This window comes from Triturus cristatus, chromosome 3_1 (assembly GCF_964204655.1).
Source record: "Triturus cristatus chromosome 3_1, aTriCri1.1, whole genome shotgun sequence".
In the NCBI taxonomy this organism is placed as follows: domain Eukaryota; kingdom Metazoa; phylum Chordata; class Amphibia; order Caudata; family Salamandridae; genus Triturus; species Triturus cristatus.
Genome location: NC_140583.1, coordinates 1,057,221,022 through 1,057,241,390, shown reverse-complemented (window position 1 = coordinate 1,057,241,390; position 20,369 = coordinate 1,057,221,022). Strand labels below are relative to the sequence as shown.

The window sequence follows — 20,369 nt, the reverse complement described above, 5'->3', positions numbered from 1 at the left end:
GTTAAGCACAAATATGGCTGGGGCCCTAGGGGCGTACCAGACCATATACTAAAAAAGAGGTTTAGGAAAGTCGACTTGCAGAGGGACAAGGCCTAGGGCCTGTAGAATCGCTGGGGCTTCACTAATCCACCCAAGGCAGGTAAGTAAAAGACCCACGGGAGACGCGTGCAGTGTGAGAACACAGCCGCGGGTTCCCTATTGATTTCAATGGAGCAAGTCGCGGTTGGATTTTTAAAGTTTTAGGGTACTTCGAGGAAGTCTACAAGCAAGCCACTTACAAGGTAATTAATAGGTAATTAATTTGAGGGCCAACACACACTAGGGCACCGGAGTGCACGAGTTACCTCACCCAGGGAAGCTGGGTGCATAGGTGTCTTTTGGTGTCGGGTCGCGTCGCGTCGCTGTTTTCTATGGAAGCCAAAGAAGATTTGCTGCTTACGAAGACTGAAGAAGCGTCCGGTGGAATCCAAGGCTGGATTCAGGATGACAATGACCTAAAAGCAGAAGGGACAGTGTTCACAGTCACTTGCCAGTGACCCGGGGCCAGGAAGATGGATGCCAACGGAAGTTGGGTGATTTCAGGTGATCAAGGGTGTTTTGACTCTTCACTCACGAGGTCCAGGAGGCATCGACGATGACCAGCAGCTGGATTCGGAGTGTCCCACAACGTCTGCAGCTTACTGAGGTAACGGCAACCAGATTGGAGCCAACAAGCCTTGGCAACAGCAAGTCTCATGGAAAGTGAATAAAGTCAATGGTGCAGACCAGCAAGGTCTGAGGGACTCACCCAGCGAGGGTGAGTGAGGGCAGGCCTGGAGCAACCAGGAGAGCCCTTTGGTTCGATCAGAGAGTCTTCAGGGGACCCACAAGCAAACAGGCAAGGGATCGCAAAGACGCCTCATGAGGAAATGCTTTACAGGAGCCCACGGTCACTCGGGATGGGGTAGGCCTCTGATTTTCGGTGCACAACCTGCTGGAGGCTTGGGCCACAAATGGTCCAATGCAGAAGTTCGTAGAACATCATGAAGGGGTTGCACTTGACAATAGAGCACGGTACCTGGGTATTGCTGTTCCTCGTCCCTTATGGGTTCCACTCACCTCAGCTCTGCTGGGGACTCACAATAGCAGTCAAGAAGTCAGAAAATCCACTTCCGGGGCTGCAGGGAGTTTGGACTCCAACGGGAACGGGAACATTTGCGACCATTCATTCAAAGTTATGGTGTTTATAGCCAGAAACCAGTGTTAACATCAGAAAAAAAGTGGGGGCAACAAAACTGCAGATCCTACTCTCCTACAACATGCAATAGTCATTTGCAGTCAGACAATAAAAAATGACCATTTCTGATCATCTGCAGAAGGTTCGACATCGTTTTTCATCAAAAAATTCATTTTTTGAACTGTAGTAAAAATGATTCAAAATCTCAATTGGATTGGGCCTCATGTTGAATAACCACTTTTTAAGGCCTAACAGTGACCAAAATTGCAATTTTTACAGACTTTTCCTCCTACTCAGAAGCTTCTTTTTTGACCAATTTTGGGCAGGAAAATTAATCTAAACACACTTATTTTAGTTCCAATAGTGATAATTCACATGCAGTAGTCATTTTCAGTCAAAAGATTAAACAATAAAAAATGACCATTTGTGACCATCTGCAGAAAGTCCGACAGGTCCGGGGTCATCGTTTTCATCAAAAAAAAGATTTTTTTAACTGTAGAAAAAATCATTCAAAATGTCAATTGGATTGTGCCTCATGTTGAATACCTCTTTTTAAATCCTCACAGTGACCAAAATTGCCATTTTTACGGACATTCCGGGATACTCAGAAGCTTCTATTTCTTCCAATTTCAGGCAGGAAAATGACTCTAAACACACATATTTTAGTTCCAAAAGTGATAATTCACATGCAATAGTCATTTACAGTTAAAAGATTAAAAATTTCAATATTAAAATTTCTGATCATCTGCAGGAAGTTTGACAGGTCCGAGGTCATCGTTTTTCATCAAAAAATACATTTTTAGGACTGTAGAAAAGAAATTATACGAATTGTCAATTGGATTTTGCCTCATGTTGAATAATCATTTTTTAAAGCCTCACAGTGACCAGAATTGCCATTTTTACATACTTTTCCTCATACTCAGAAGCTTCTATTTCGACTAATTTCGGGCAGGAAAATGACTCCAAACGCACATATTTTAGTTCCAAATGAGTGAATTCACATGCAATAGACATTTACAGTCAAAATATTAAACATTAAAATATCACCATTTCTGACCATTTGGAGAAAGTTCGATATGTCGGGGGTCATCGTTTTTCATCAAAAAATAGATTTTTTGGACTATGGAAAAAATGAATTAAATTGTCAATTGGATTGTGCCTCTTGCTGAATAACCACTTTTTAAAGCCTCCCAGTGACCAAAATTTCAATTTTTGAAGACTTTTCCTCCTACTTCGACCAATTTCGGGCAGGAAAATGAGTCTAAACACACCTATTTTAGTTCCAAAAGTGTTATTTCAAATGCAATAGTCATTTACAATCAAAAGATTAAACATAAAAAAATGACTATTTCTGACCATCTGGAGAAAGTTTGACAGGTCCAGGGTCATCATTCTTTTTTATCAGAAAATTGATTTTTTCGACTAAACAAAAAATGATTCAAAATGTCAATTGGATTGTGCCTCATGTTGAATAACCACCTTTTAAAGCCTCACAGTGACCAAAATTGCAATTTTTACAGACTTTTCCTCCTACTCAGAAGCTTCTATTTCGACCAATTTTGGACAGGAAAATGACTCTAAACACACTTATTTTATTTTAAAAGTGATAATTCACATGCAATAGTCATTTACAGTAAAAAGATTAAACATTAAAAAATTAAGATTACTGACCATCTGGAGAAAGTTCGACATGTCCGGGTTCATTGTTTTTCATCAGAAAATTTATTTTTTCTACTGCAGAAAAAATTATTCAAAATGTCATTTGGATTGTGCCTCATGTTGAATAACCATTTTTTAAAGCCTCACAGTGACCAAAATTGCCATTTTTACAGACTTGTCCTGCTCAGAAGCTTCTATTTCGACCAATTTCGGGAAGTAAAATGACTCTAAACACGCTTACTTTAGTTCCAAAATTGATAATTGGCGAGCTATCGTCATTTACTGTCAAAAGATTAAACATTAATAAATTACCATTTCTGACCATCTGTAGAAATTGACAGGTCCGGGGTCTTCGTTTTTCATCAGAAAATTAATTTTTTCGATTGTAGACCAAATGATTCAAAATGTCAATTGCATTGTGCCTCATGTTGAATAACCACTTTTTAAACCCTCACAGTGACCAAAATTGCCATTTTTGAAGACTTTTCCTCCTACTTCGACCAATTTCGGGCAGGAAAATGATTCTAAACACACTTCTTTTAGTTCCTAAAGTGATAGATCATATGTAATAGCTATTTACAGTCAAAAGATTAAACATTAAAAAATTAAAAATTCTGACCATCTGGAGAAATTCGACAGGTCCAAGGTCAACGGTTTTCATCACAAAATTGATTTTTTAGACTGTAGAAAAAATGGTTCAAAAGGTCGATTGGATGGTGCCTCATGTTGAATAACCACTTTTTAAAGCCTCACAGTGACCAAAATTGCCATTTTTACAGACTTTTCCTCTACTCAGATTATTCCATTTCAACACATTTCAGTCAGGAAAATGACTCTAAACACACTTATTTTAGTTCCAAATGTGACAATTTACATGCAATGGTCATTTACAGTCAAAAGATAAAAAATTTAAATATTACCATTTCTGACCATCTGGAGAAAGTTCGACAGGTCCGGGGTCATCGATTTTCATCAGAAAATTGATTTTTGAACTGTAGAAAAAATGATTCAAAATGTCAATTGGATTGTGCCTCATATTGAATAACCAGTTTTTAAAGCCTCACAGTGCCAAAAATTGTCATTTTTACAGACTATACATCCTACTCAGAAGATTCCATTTTGACAGATTTCGGACAGGAAACTGACTCTAAACACAATTATTTTAATTGCAAAAGTGATAAATCACATTCATCAGTCATTTACAGTCAAAATATGAAACATTCAAAAATCACCATTACTGACCATGTGGCGAAAGTAAGACCAGTCCGGGGTGCTTTCTTTTTCCTCAGAAAATAGATTTTTTAGACTGTACAAAAAATGATTGAAAATGTCAATTGGATCATGTCTCATGTTGAAAAAACACTATTTATAGCCTCACAGTGACCAAAATTGCCATTTTTACAGACTTTTCCTTCTACTCAGAAGCTTGTATTTTGACCAATTTCGGGCAGGAAAATGCCTCTAAACACTTATTTTATTTCAAAAAGTGATAATTCACATGCAATAGTCATTTACAGTCAAATGATTAAACATTAAAATATTACCATTTCTGACCATGCGGAGAAAGTTCGACAGGTCAGGGGTCATCGTATTATCATCAGAAAATAGATGTTTTGGACTATGAGAAAAATGATTCAAATTTTCAATTGGATTGAGCCTCATGTTGAATAACTACTTTTTAAAGCTTCTAAGTGAACAAAATTGCAATTTTTACAGACTTTTTCTCCTACTCAGAAGCTTCTATTCAACTAATTTCAGGCAGGAAAATGATTCTAAACACACTTATTTTAGTTCCAAAAGGTATCATTCACATGCAATAGTCATTTACAAATGATGAAACATTAAAATATTACCATTTCTGACCATCTGGAAAAAGTTCAACAGGTCATGTGAAAAAAATGATTCAAAATATCAATTGGTTTGTGCCTCATGTTGAATAACAAATTTTTAAAGCCTCACCATGACCAAAAGTGCAATTTTTACAGACTTTTCCTCCTTCTCATAAGCTTTTATTCGGACAAATTTCGGACAGGAAAATGACTCTAAAAACACTTATTGTAGTTCCAAAAGTGATAAGTCACATGCAATAGTCATTTAAAGTCAAAAATTACAATTTCTGACCATCTGGAGAAAGTCCGACAAGTCCAGGGTCATCGTTTTTTCATCACAAAATTGATTTTTTGGACTGTGGAATAAATGATTCAAAATGTCAATTGGATTGTGCCTCATGTTGAATGACCACTTTTTAAAGCCTCACCATGACCAAAAGTGAAATTTTTAGACTTTTCCTCCTTCTCATAAGCTTTTATTCGGACAAATTTTGGGCAGGAAAATGACTCTAAAAACACTTATTTTAGTTCCAAAAGGTATCATTCACATGCAATGGTCATTTATAGTCAAAAGATTAAACATTAAAATATTACCATTTTTGACCATCTGGAGAAAGTTCGACAGGACCGGGGTCATCATTTTTTTCATCAGGAAAATTAATTTTTTGGACTGTGGAAAAAATGATTCAAAATGTCAATTGGATTGTGCCTTATGTTGAATAACCACTTCTTAAAGCCTCACAGTGACCAAAATTGCCATTTTTACAGACTTTACCTCCTTCTCAGAAGCTTCTATTTCAAAAAATTTCAGGAGGTAAATTACTCTAAACACACTTATTTTAGTTCCACAGTGATAATTCTCATGCAATAGTCATTTAGTGTCAGAACATTAAACATTCAAAAAAGACAATTTCTGACTGTCTGGAGAAAGTTCAACAGGTCTGGTGGGGTCATCGTTTTTCATCAGAAAATTGATTTTTTGGCCTGTAGAAAAAATGATTCAAAATGTCAATTGGATTGTGCCTCATGTTGAATAACCACTTTTTAAAGCCTCAGTGTCCAAAATTGCAACTATTCCTCCTACTCAGAATCTTCTATTTCAACTAATTTCAGGCAGGAAAATAACTCTAAGCACACTTATTTGAGTTCCAATAAGGATAATTCAAATGCAATAGTCATTTACTGTCAAAAGATAAAACAAAAAAAAATGACCCTTTCTGACCATCTGGAGAAAGATCGACTAGTCCGGGGTCATCGTTTTTTATCAGAAAACTGATTTTTTGGACTGTAGAAAAAATTATCCATATTGTCATTTGGATTGTGCATGAAGTTGTATAACCACTTTTTAAAGCCTCACAGTGACCAAAATTGCCATTTTTACAGACTTTTCCTCCAATCCAGAAGCTTCTATTTTGATTAATTTCGGGCAGGCGAATGACTATAAAACACACTTATTTTAGTTTCAAAAGTGATAATTCACATGCAATAGTCATTCACAGTCAAAAGGTTAAACATTAAAAAATGAGCATTACTGACCATCTGGAGAAAGTTCTAAAGGTCCGGGGTCATCGTTTTATCATCAGAAAATTGAATTTTTGGACTTTAGAAAAAAAGATTCAACTTGTCAATTGGATTGTGCCTCATGTTGAATATCCACTTTTGAAAGCCTCACAGTGACCAAAATTGCCATTTTTACAGACTTTTCCTCATACTCAGAAGCTTTTCTTTCAACCAATTTCGGGCAGGAAAATGACTCTAAGCACACTTATTTTAGTTCCAAAAGTGATAATTCACATGCAATAGTCATTTACAGTCAAAAGATTAAACATTAAAATATTACGATTTCTGACCATCTGGAGAAAGTTTGACAGGTCCGGGGTCAGCGTTATTCATCAGAAAATTGATTTTTTTGGACTGTGGAAAAATGATTAAAAATGTCAATTGGATTGTGCCTCATGTTTAATAACCACTTTTTAATTCCTCACAGTGACCAAAATTGCAATTTTTACAGACATTTTCTCCTATTCAGAAGCTTATATGTTGGACAATTTTGGGCTGGAAAATGACACTAAACACTTATTTTAGTCCCAATAGTGATAATTCTCATGCATTAGTCAATTACAGTCAAAAGATTAAACATTAAAATATTACCATTTCTGACCATCTGGAGAAAGTTCGACAGGTCTGGGGTCATCGTCGTTTCAGCAGAAAATTGATTTTTTGGAATTTGAAAAAAATGATTTAAAATGTCAATTGGATAGTGCCTCATGTTTAATAACCTCTTTTTAAAGCCTCACAGTGACCAAAATTGCCATTTTTACAGACATTTCCTCCTACTCAGAAGCTTCCCTTTCGACCAAATTTCGGGCAGGAAAATGACTCTAAACACACTTATTTTAGTTCCAAAATTGAAAATTCACATGCAATAGTCATTTTCAGTCAAAAGATTAAACATTGGGGCATGGCTAAGATGGCGGCCTGATCGGACGCGGTTTATTGAGGCTCCCTGCCGCGGCCCTTCTTCCCCGGCTCCCTGGCACAGATCGCCCCCTAATCTTGGCATTCAGTGGCGGTCCGCCGACCAGTAAAGCAGTGGTGCGACGTCAGAGAGTTGGCGGCATCATCCGAGTGCGGTATCCCGCGCACTGCTCTGGTGGGGATTTGGCGCCAGAGTGATTGTTGTCGGGGTCCGCGGCGGGTGTCCTTTCACGCAGAGTGTGATCCGGTTCTGGAGGCGTGGGGCACGCGCCGCGGTGCTGCGTAGGCGGTGAGCACCTCCGGTGCCGAAGAGAGAGGCGGAGGTGTGCGAGCAGCGCCGCGCCCAGCTATCGCTGCAGTGGACCCGGCGTCATGAAAATCGAGGCCGCGGCTTTGGGGCCTAGCCGCGTGGGTGTGTGCTTCCCCGGTCAGCCGGCGGCCTGGCTTTGAGAGGCAGTGCCGGGCGCCCTGACAGCACGTTGCATCACACAGGCTCCAGCGTTGAGACTGGGCGCGAGGACCTGCGCCTCGAGGATGGTGTCATCGTCCGGCGGTGGACCAGCGGAGCTCCCGGGCCTAGCGGCGTGAATCTGAGATTCCTTTGAGCTCCCTCCGGCCCCGGAGCCTGTGAGAATCGGCCCGTGCCATCAGTTGGAGCAGAAGTGTGGGCTGATTCGGCAGCGGCGCTACCCTGGGCGGAGTAGAGACTGCAAGGGCCTGTGTTGTTACTGCCCACCTTGGTGAGAGCTGGGGGCGTGTGGTGGGGCCCCGTCTTGCTCGCCCCAGCTTTTGGTTGTCCAGCAGAGTCTGACGGTCCCAAGACTACAGTGCCTTGCTGCCCTGGTGTGCTGCGTGCCTTCCCCGACCTGGGGAAGTAGCCCAGACTTTTGGACTTTCCGACAGCCTCCATCCCACCTCCACGGTAACGGGGGGGGGGGGGGGAAAGCTCCTGCATTGGGGCGGTGGGCATATTGAGGGCACGTGCTGCCTTTCATTACTCCAGACACCTGCTAGGAGGGGTCCTTGTCGGGGCAGCGTGAGGCACGTTGTCCCTGTTACGGTGTTCAGCCCACTGCCCTGCCCGCTCCCGCCTCTCCACGCCTGGAGGCACAGCTTGCGGAGTGCCTTGGTCTCGGCCTGGGTAGGACCTAGGCCGGGGGACATCATCCTTGATAGACTCCTGGTACGTGCTCCCCTGTCATGCACTTAAGGCTTTTGGAGCTCCCCTACGGGTGTGGGGCTTTCACAATAGGCACCACCCGCGAGCCTTGAGATCTGGGTCTGCTGCCCTGGCATTGGAGTACCGGAGGGTGACGCCCCGGTTGGGATATTCTCCAGCGGTAACCACGGTCCTGTTGGCGTTGTACCTCACCTGGGCAGGGGTTCTTCGTCGTGCTGTATGCCTCAGTATTAGTCGTGGGGTGCCCCCAGCTTGTCTGAGCCTCCGTCCTCGCCCTTGCTGGGGCCCAACTCCTGCCCCTCCGGCGGTCCACAGCGTCACATCGTCAGTTTATATGCCGATTATATTTTGGCGACCCGTGAAACTCCCAACCGATCGGTCCCAGCGTTTTTACAGGAGTTAACTGATTTTGGCAAGGTATCAGATTTAAAGACAATGTGGGGAAATCAATGTGGGTGCCGCTGGGTCGAGAGCAACTTTCCAGAACTCGGGGGCGTGCGACCGCAATCTGAGCTCCCCTACCTGGGGATCATTCTAACCCCATCCACGGATCAGACAATAGCTCGAAATTATTCCCATCTCCACTCACTAATCACACGCTATCTTCGCAAATGGCGGTCCCATCCTCTGTCGCTGTTGGGCCGCGTAGCCGCAGTTAAAATGTCCATTTTGACTAAAATATTATACATTTTTCAGACCATCCCGGTGGGACTTCCTATGCGCTACATCCACTCACTCCAACGGGAGCTACCCATTTTATCTGGGCAGGGAAATGCCCACGAGTGCGTCGAGAGATTGCCTACCGATCTCCTGATGACGGGGGCTGGGGATTCCCCACCTACCGACTTACTACAGGGCGGCGCAACTCCGATATCTCGTTGAATGGAGTAGGCCTAAACCAGAGAAACGATGGCTATTTGAAGACAGGGCGATGGCTGGTCTTTCCTTGTGGAAGGTACCATTCCTGAAGCCTTCGGATAGACCGACATATCTTAACAAATCTCCTATCACTCGATCGGTGGTGCGGATTTGGGACGTGGTGGCGACCCAGCACCATCTCACCTCCTTCCCATCGCCACTTACGCCCCTATTCGATAACCCAGTCTTTCCTCCCGGCCTTGATGCACAGGCATTCCCAGAGTGGCGGGCTTCAGCCTGTAAGTCTGCTGGGCATCTATTTGATATCGACGGCTTCCTCCCATTTGCTGAGCTGACTGGCTGGCACGGCATTAAACATCCCAAACGCTTCCAATATTTCCAACTCCGCCATTGGTTAATGCACCCTGACACGCGGCCTCTGGGTAGCAGACATCTCACGACCTATGAGAAATGGCTTTTATCGAAGCACTCTGCCCGCCACGTGATATCTGAACTTTATGGTCAGTTACGTCCGCCGGCCCTCCTGGAGCGCTCTTCTGGGCAGCGCCGATGGGAGACAGAGCTAGGTAGGAGTCTTTCCTGGAAGTAATGGCAACAGATCTACTATAGAGCTAATCATACTGCCAGAAACACAGCGAGTAGGGAAGCAGAGGTTAAAGTTGTCCTTTACTGGTACCTAACCCCGGCCCGCCTTAATAAAATTAACGCAGACCCACCTGTTGGAGGGGTTGCGATGAGGGCACATTGGCGCACATCCTCTGGGACTGTAGAGAGGTGACGGGGTACTGGACAGCAGTCCTTAATGTTATAGATACTTACTTTGAAACTGAAATACCCCGCTTCCCTGCCTACACTCTGTCAGGGCTGCCTAATGCCATTACTTTTCCACTGAAATCTATTTGGGGGAAACAAATGGGGTTAGCACTGGGCGCAGCACTACACCACATATTAGCGCTCTGGGGTACGCAAACTCGCCCGTCCCATACTGGGTGGTTACACACATTTTGGTACATTATCGGGATGGAACGCATACACGCTACCCTATCTCATTCTTCAGATTCCTTCCGCACTATCTGGCGTCCTATCCTGGCTCTGCTGGCGCATGAATTTAACGAAGTTACATGACCCAGATACCTCCGCCTGCTTAGACTTACCGACGCCCCACAATCTAGGGATACAGCTTAGGGGCTGCCTCACCTCTGCACTTCCATAGCGCAGCTACACACGGGTATCTCAGGGGGGGTGGGGGGGGGTTAAAGAGGGAGGGAAGGGGGAAATGGTGGGTGGGTCGTGACGGGGGGCTGAACTAGATACTGCTTGTTATTAGTATACTGTCTGTAGCCGCCTTTGGCGCTATAAACCAGGATATGCTGCCTCAGCTATGTATTGGGGTTTGTTAGGCCGAGGGCGGGCAGTGCTGGGTCTGTTCCACTGTTATCCCACCTGCTTGAAATTAATAAAGTTATTTAAAAAAAGATTAAACATTAAAAAATGACCTTTTCTGACCATCTGCAGAAAGTTCAATAGGTCCGAAGTCATCATTTTTCATCAGAAAATTGATTTTTTGGGACTGTCAAAAAAATTATTCAAATTGTCAATTGGAATGTGCCTCATGTTGAATAACCACTTTTTAAAGCCTCACAGTGACCAAAATTGTCATTTTTAAACACTTTTCCTGCTACTCAGAAGCTTCTATTTCAACAAATTTCAGGCAGGAAAATGACTCTAAACACGCTTATATTAGTTCCAATAGTGATAATTCTCATGCAATGGTCATTTACAGTCAAAAGATTAAACATTAAAAAATGACCATTTCTGACCATCTGGAGAAAGTTCGACAGGTCCGGGGTCATCTTTTTTCATCAGAAAATTGATTTTTTGGACCGTAGAAAAAATGATTCAAATTGTCAATCGGATTGTCCCGCATGTTGAATAACCACTTTTTAAAGCCTCACAGTGACAAATTATATTTTTACAGACTTTTCCTCCTATTCAAAATCTTCTATTTCGACCAATTACGGGCCGGAAAATGACTCAAATCACACTTATTTTAGTTCCAAAAGTGATAATTCACTTGCAATAGTCATTTACAGTCAAAACATTAAATATTCCCATTTCTGACCATCTGGAGAAAGTTCGACAGGTCATCCTTTATCAGAAAATTAATTTTTTTGGACTGTAGAAAACAATTATTTAAAATGTCAATTGGATTGTCCCGCATGTTGAATAACCACTTTTTAAAGCCTCACAGTGACCAAAATTGCCATTTTTACAGACTTTTCCTCCTACTCAGAAGCTTCTATTTCGACCAATTTCGGGCAGGAAAATGACTCTAAACACACGTATTTTAGTTCCAATAGTGTTCATTCACATACAATAGTCATTTACAGTCAAAAGATTAAAGTTTAAAATATTTCCATTTCTGACCATCTGGAGAAGGTTCGACAGGTCCGGGGGTCATTGTTTTTTCATCAGAAAATTGGAACATAACCTTTCACCTAGTCTATGTTCCACATTTAGTAGGATAAGTACGACACTTCTGATAAATGTGCGACCCATGGGCGTAATTGACATAGGTGGGACTGACGTTGCAGTAGGCACTTTTGCTTCAGATCCCAGCATTAAAAGGTATAAAAGGAAAGCCCACGGGGTTCTTGTCGGACTACCTCCCTGTCTGTCTGTAGGTGACAGACTATGAGGGTTTTCCCCAAGAGCTCTTGATATCATGAAGATATATTTATTTTTCATTTACTTGTTATGTGTATATTATAATATATATTTTCATATCTGCTGCATTATTTTTAAACTGATGCTCTCTTATTTTTAGGATTCAAAATTTACATTGCAATTGTATGGCTGTTTTCTCTTATGTTCACATGTGTGTATTTTCAGCATTTTAAACTAAATGTGTTTTGCATTCTGAGAACCTTTCCCTTGACCTAAATTATGTTTTTCATATTGCATCTACAAATGGTTTTAATCTGCACACCTTATGTAGCACTTCTAAGTGTCTTTCTTCTAACTATTTCAAAGCCTTCTAAGTCCTATTGAAAGTCATATAAAAGTGCCTTCTGATAAGTGTGGCTCTCTGTGAATGTGAGGTCACTTTATTTTGTATTTTAATGCCTTTTTGTAGAAGCTGCGCCTTCTAAATACATTTGTTAAACCTGTTGGCTTAGTTTCCATGACTCACACATTTGTTTCCTTCAATTTAGTATGAGCATTTCTGTGCACCCCACCTCAAGTTAAGTTGCTCCTAGAACGCTCCCCCGAACAGAAAGCTCAGTGAAACCCAGAAGAAAGCAAGCTACAGACAGACTGTCTAATACGGTCAGAGCAGAGGTTAGTCAGATGCAGTTTGATTTGATGAACAAATAAAAACAGACACTAGAAGAAACAATGCTAGTAGTACTACTTAGTAACAGTGGAGCAATAAACAAGAATTTAGATGCAGATAGATTGAAGAGGATTTGGGAATAGTTAAAATTAGGAAATGGAAATAATAGAGTGGTAAAAGTTAGGAAAATATTAATATATTACAATACCAGGAGGACTTACTGGGGCCAGCAGCAGAGCCATCTGAGGCTGCTTCATGCTGTTCCTGGGAGGCCCCTCCAGCTCCCGCCGTACTGCCAGCTGCCCCAGTCTTCTTCTTGTCCCTGGATGCTGATCATGTAACAAGACAAAAAAAAATTTGTGTTAAATATACTTGCCCTAAAAAAATTTTTAGATAGGAAACGGCAATTGCAATAAGATTGACCTATGCTAAATCAATCAGATCAACTTATTCGACTATTAGTAGTCGACTATTGCAGTCGAGTACCATACGATCACTATTATTCCACAGTTCAATCCCGATTCCTGAATCCCAGTCTCAATTCCAACAACCCCCTTTGACGGGCCAATTACTAAGTCTGCATTTATGCTTCCTAATGCATAGATGGACGCATGCATAATTGCAGCATAAAGCAAATAGGTTGGTTCAGTTGCTATTATTCACTCACTGTAACTACAAAAAGTTCTACTAGGAGTAGGACTTAAGTCATGTGAGAGCATGAGGACGCCTCACTCAGGAGTCACAAAGCAGGCCGCTCAATTAGCAAACAATACTAACTAACTAATACCACTATCTTAGTGACAGGAGGAGACAGGGCAGCCTGACAGGACAGAGGAAAGGACTGGAGTCTTTCCTATGTGGATTAAATACCTACCTAACAAATTTTCTAACCTCTCTTACATAACCAGCCCAAGTTTTAACCCCTTCGCCGCGGCAGGAATTCCGCCGCGGCGCTGGGGGGGAGGGGGATGTGGGGGGGGTAGCGCGGTGGCGCGGTGCTCGTGACGGAACCGCTCCGTCACGAGCCACGGTTGAGCTGTGCTCATGACGGAGTGGTTCCGTCACGTCTCCGCCCACTACGCTAATCGCCCGCACAGGCGGGGAATTAGCGCCGCGTGGGCGGAGCGGCCGCCAACGGCTGTAGCATGACGGAACCACTCCGTCATGAGCACAGCGCAACCGTGGCTCATGACGGAGTGGTTCCGTTAAACAAGTACGATGATTAGTTAGTAGCGGCCGAGCAACTGTCTGGAAGTAGCAATCACATAATATAAAATGTTTGAACATAGGTTACCGTTCCCTGCATGTAAGCACTGCAGCAGCAGGTTAGGTTTTTGCGAAAAAAATAATATTCGCAATCGCAATAAATAAAAGTCATAACAGAAGAACACGAAATAGTAATATTAAATAGCTACTCACCAAGCCCCAGGTCTTCAACACCTAGCAGGTCCAGCAGGTCTTGCTTCCGGTACAGAATATCCAACCACTGGTGCATCAATTGATTGTGTGTGCGCCAGACCCCAGAGCAGCGAAACACTGCCCGACGCACCCTTGCCCACCGCCGGTGATGCTCCCGGAGCCTGTACCCAGACCCAGGCCTGCCGCCTGCTGCCAGGGTTAAGGGGAGGCGGCGCTGGATGAATAAGCACAGTGCGGCCACCTCTGCCTCACTAAGTAAGGCCCGTGCCTGCAGCCCATGTGGGCACCACTTTCCGCAAGGAAGGCAGTCGCGGCTCTCACTCCGAGCCCTCCCAGTCTTCTTCCACTGGCCCTTTGCCATGGTTCTGGGTAGGCGGGGGCAGAAAAGAAAAGGTAGAAACTAAGAACGTAAGTAAAAGAAATTAATAAAGCAAGTAATAGAAAAAGAGTGAAAAAAACAAAAAAGTAAAAAAACGGAAATTATACAATCAGGAATAGAGGGTTAGATAATACATTAAAAAAAGAGCAAAAAAAGTTTAGAGAAGCAAAGGATTGAAAAGATATGGGGAGGATAAAAAACAGGCCCAGAACCATAGCAAAAAGTGAAAAAGAAGATGGCCGCGCCAATTGGCGACCGCGTAGTGAAGTTCAGGCGATATTTCACCCCAAGCACGCAAGAAGCATCCCCAATCATGTAATACGCGTTCCCAAATGGGAAAAATGCATAGCGAACGGACGGGATCAAGCAACTCCGCGCGCTCAAGGAAATTTGCGTAGCTCACGGAGGAATTCTGCAGCTTCGCAGAATTCTGCGAAGCACGACTATGCCAACTTCGCCCAGGGTTGGGCTGTACAAAAAATGATTCAAAATTTCAATTTGATCATGCCTCATGTTGAATAACCACTTTTTAAAGCCTCACAGTGGCCAAAATTGTCATTTTTACAGACTATACATCCTACTCAGAAGATTCTATTTTGACTGATTTCGGGCAGGAAAATGACAACACTTATTTTAGTGCAAAAAGTGATAATTCTCATTTACAGTCAAAAGATGAAACATTAAAAAATCACCATTACTGACCATCTGGAGAATGTTCGGCAGGTCCAGGGTCATCGTTTTTCATCAAGAACTTGATTTTTGGACTGCACAAAAAATGATACAAAATGTCAATTGGATTATACCATATGTTGAATTACCACTTTTTAAAGCCTCACAGTGCCAAAATTTTTCATTTTTACAGACTATACATCCTATACATCCTACTCAGAAGATTCAATTTTGACAGATTTCGGACAGAAAACTGACTCTAAACACAATTATTTTAATTGCAAAAGTGATAATTCACATTCATCAGTCATTTACAGTCAAAATATAAAACATTCAAAAATCACCATTACTGACCATGTGGCGAAAGTAAGACAGGTCCGGGGTGCTTTGTTTTTCATCAGAAAATTGATTTTTTAGACTGTACAAAAAATGATTGAAAATGTCAAGTGGATCATGTCATGTTGAAAAACCACTATTTGTAGCCTCACAGTGACCAAAATTGCCATTTTTACAGACTTTTCCTTCTACTCAGAAGCTTGTATTTTGACCAATTTCGGGCAGGAAAATGCCTCTCAACACACTTATTTTAATTCAAAAAGTGATAATTCACATGCAATAGTCATTTACAGTCAAATGATTAAACATTAAAATATTACCATTTCTGACCATCTGGAAAATGTTCGACAGGTCTGGGGTCATCGTTGTTTCATCAGAAAATAGTTTTTTTGGACTGAGGAAAAAATGATTCAAATTGTCAATTGGATTGTGCCTCATGTTAAATAACCACTTTTTAAAGCCTCACAGTGACTAAAATTGCCATTTTTACAGACTTTTCCTCCTACTCCAAATGATCTATTTCAACCAATTTCGGGCAGGAAAATGACTCTAAACACACTCAAAGATTAAACATTAAAAAATGACCATTTCTGGCCATTTGGAGAAAGTTCAACACGTCCAAGGTCATCGTTTTTCATCAGAAAATAGATTTTATGGACTGTAGAAAAAATGATTCAAAATGTCAATTGGATTGTGCCTTATGTTGAATAACCACTTTTTAAAGCCTCACAGTGACAGAAATTGCTATTTTTACAGACTTTTCCTCCTACTCAGAAGCTTCTATTCAACTAATTTCAGGAAGGAAAATGACTCAACACACTTATTTTAGTTCCCAAAGTGATAATTCACATGCAATAGCCATTTACAGTCAAAAGATTAAACATTAAAATATTACCATTTATGACCATCTGGAGATAGTTCAACAGGTCCGGATTCATCGTTTTTCATCAGAAAATAGATTTTTTGGACTGTCGAAAAAATGATTCACATTGTCAATTGGATTGTGCCTCATGTTGAATAACCACTTTTTAAAGCCTCACAGTGACAAAAATTGCCAATTTTACAAACTTTTCCTCCTACTCAGAAGCTTCTCTTTTGACCAATTTTGGAAGGAAAATTACTCTAAACACACTTTTTTTAGTTCCAAAGGTGATAATTCACATGAATTAAAATGAATTAAAAACAAATTTTATTGCAATTTTCAGAATATATGTTATTTAATGAATAAAATATTTATAAATAAACAGTAAAAAACTGTAGAAAATCAGTACAAAAATAGGTATAACTACTGTCACATTAAAAATTAAACAAATTAGCATTTAAAAAACCTTTGAAATTCAGTGATGTCATCAGTGATGTCATCAGTGATGTCACTGACCATGTCATGAATGATGCAATATGTGACATCATCAGCAGTGCATTGCAGGCGTGCGAGTTATAGTTAGCAGAACTAACTATAACGGAGGAATTTCTATGGTTTAGTACAAGTGAAATGGCCAGCTAACAATAACACCCCTGAAACCTATGTTTTTTTCTGTGAATTTCTAAGGTTTTTTAAATGTTAAGTTCTAACTATAACGTCTCTGAAACCTATGGTTTTTTCAGTGAATTTCAAAGCTTTTTTAAATGCTAATTTCTAACTAAAACGTCTCTGAAACCTATGGTTTTTTCAGTGAATTTCTAAGGTTTTTTAAATGCAAATTTTCAAGTGTGACAGTAGTTATACCTATTTTTTTGTACTGATTTTCTACAGTTTTTTTAACTGTTAATTTATAAATATTTTATTCATTAAATAACATTATATATTTTTCTGAAACTTGCAAAAAAAAAATTGTTTAATTCAAACTGAAATATTGATTACTTTTTTTGCTTTCATTTTTTATTTTAATATATTTATATTTTCTTTTTAAAAAATAATTTCGGAGTCGCGCACTCAAAGCGTGCACATCACGATAGGTGCGCGGATTCTAGCCGCCATTTTAGAAAAGTTGTGTAGGATCCACGTACGGTGTGCGACGGCTGCGTGTTTTTCAGTTACATTATATTCACTTAATATTACGTCATGTGCGCGATTGGTATGCGACCAGTCCGCCACTCCTGCTCCCGCGCATTTGCGACACATGCGCATTACGGTACGAGATGCTTGCGCGGTGGCTGGTCCCGTGTGACGTCATATACGTGCTGGGGCACGCTGGGTGCGCGACTCCCGGAAAAAAATGTTATGTTCCAAAATGATATGTATGTCTCTTTAATATACATATTAGGGCAAGAGATTATCTAAGATATTCATAAAAATAATACATTTGTACTTATAATAAAAGTTTATTATTTTTAAATATATTTTCGCGAAGTCGGGTGCATGCATCGTGAGTACAGAGAACCAGGTCAGCAGAGCTGCTGTAGAGCCAGAGAAACCAGGTCAGCAGAGCCATTGTAGAGCCAGAGAACCAGGTCAGCAAAGCTGCTCTAGAGCCTAAGAAGCAGGTCAGCAAGGCTGCTCTGGAACCAGAGACCCAGGTCAGCAGAGCTGCTCTAGAGCCAGAGACCCAGGTCAGCAGAGCTGCTCTAGAGGCCGAGAATCAGGTCAGCAGAACTGCTTTAGAGCCAAAGAACCAGGTCAGCAAAGCTGCTCTAGAGCCATAGAACCAGGTCAGCAGAGCTGCTTTAGAGGGAGAAAACCAGGTCAGCAGAGCTGGTTTACAGCCAGAGAACCAGGTCAGCAAAGCTGCTTTAGAGCCTTAGAACCAGGTCAGCAGAGCCGCTCTAGAGGCAGAGAACCAGGTCAGCAGAGCTGATTTCGAGAGAGACAACCAGGTCAGCAGAGCTGCTTTAGAGCCAGAGAACCAGGTCCGCAGAGCTGCTCTAGAGCCAGAGAACCAGGTCAGCAGAGCTGCTTTAGAGCCAGAGAACCAGGTCAGCAGAGCTGCTTTAGAGCCAGAGAACCAGGTCAGCAGAGCTGCTTTAGAGCCAGAGAACCAGGTCAGCAGAGCTGCTCTAGAGCCTAAGAACAAACCAAAATGTGTGAAAAAAGTGATTTTTTTAAGCTAAAATTGAGGTTTGCAGGGGATTCTGGGTAAGGAAACGTTGGGGGATCCGCGCAAGCCATACCTCCCTGGAAGTCCCCGGATGTCTAGTTTGCAGAAATGTATGGGTTTGGTAGGTTTCCCAAGATGGCCGCCGAGAACCGGGCCAAAATCCCAGGTGACACCCCTTGCAAAACCAGATTGTTTAGACATAATTAATTGTTTGTTTCTACAGCGTGAGAATTTTGGAACAATATTGCAATGAAAATGTGACAGACATTTTGAGGTTTGCAGGACATTGGGGATAAAAAAAACTTTTTGAATTCACAAGATAGTCATCACCATGAACTCCCATGGGTTTACGACAATATCTACAGTTGGTGGGTTATTCTTACATGGAAAGTACACCTTGGCAGAGAAACTAAAGACAAGGATTCCTGCACAACCATCTATTCCTCAAACACACACACATACTGGTTGGATTTGGCACAAGGGCGAGTCATGGTTCAGTGTATTAAATTTTATTAACAAGAGATTTCCAAAAAATGAAATGCACTGTCAATAATTAAATGCGCAAAAAACCAAACCAATGACTCGCAGCTCGTGAGCTGTAAAGCCACGTCAAGGCCCCAACCACTTTACAGGCCATTCACACACCTTTCATACGTGATACACACAAGACCATTCGCACCACTAGGCATAAAAGCAACACATTACAAAATTCACAAAAAGGGACAAGGTACACCCTGCTTCAGAAAGACAAATATTACTGCACAGCCATCTAATCCTCAAGCACACACACATACTGGTTGGATTTGGCACGAGGGTGAGTGATGGTTCAGTATATACAATTGTATTAGCAAGTGATTTCACAAAAATGAAATGCACTGTTAATAATTGAAAGGGCGAGAAACTGAACCATTGACTCACAGCTCGTGAGCTGTAAAGCCACGACAAGGCACCAACCTCTTTACAGGCCATTCATACACCTTTCATACGTGTGAGACATACAAAACCATTTACACCGCCAGCTGCGGGCCCATCACATAACAAAACTCACACCAGCACACAGCGCCATTCAAGGGCCCATCACTTTAACACGCCCACATTCCTGACACAGCAACTACACAAGCTGATGGATTGCGTGGAGTGGCACTCAGCTAGCAGTGTGTGTAGTGACCAGCAGCAAGTCACTACTCACACACAGCCAGCCGAGCGCCAGTCCACGCACACCGCTAGCCGAGCGCCAGTCCACGCACACCGCTAGCCAAACACCAGTCCACGCACACCGCTAGCCAAGTGCCAGTCCAGGCCCACCGCCAGCCAATCGCCAGTCCAGGCACACTGGCAGCCAATCGCCAATCCACGCACACCGCCAGCCAAGCTCCAGTCCACGGACACCACCAGCCAAGCGCCAGTCCACGCACACCACCAGCCAAGCGCCAGTCCACGCACACCACCAGCCAAGCGCCAGTCCACGCACACCTCCAGTCCACGCACACCGCCAGCCAAGTACCAGTCCACACACACCGCCAGCCAAGTACCAGTCCACACACACCGCCAGCCAAGCACCATTCCACGCACATCGCCAACCAAGTGCCAGTCCACACACACCAACAGCCAAGTGCCAGTCCACACACACCAACAGCCAAGTGCCAGCCTACACACACCGCCATCACATTTAGGATTTTTTTAGACAAAAATAAAAACACAAACAAATCGCAAATAGATACAAATCTACAAACACAAAATCAGAAACTAAATACATTGCACTAACGCCAACCTTGAAACAGAATCAAATTTTCCAAAGAATACAGACCAGGCAGTTCACTTTACAAATCATGAATGCTCCCAAAAATTATTTTGCGTGTGGTACGCTCTAAAACAAGCAGGGACACACAGCCCAGGTTTAGAAGGACAATCGAGGCAGTACATATGAATCTCCTTCCGCGTACCTCTTCGCCA

At 42.2% G+C, this 20,369-nt stretch overlaps 1 protein-coding gene across 1 annotated transcript in view; it reads right to left on the bottom strand.

The window, feature by feature from the left end:
* The window catches only part of LOC146861504 (uncharacterized), a 105,081-nt gene that overhangs the window by 7,824 nt on the left and 76,888 nt on the right, over nt 1-20,369 (bottom strand). Inside the window, exons 6-7 of the mRNA XM_085646247.1 lie at nt 12,800-12,907; nt 440-494 (exon numbers count right to left, since the gene is read on the bottom strand). Coding sequence (XP_085502373.1) covers nt 440-494; nt 12,800-12,907 — 163 coding nt within the window. The remainder of the gene's footprint in view (nt 1-439; nt 495-12,799; nt 12,908-20,369) is intronic.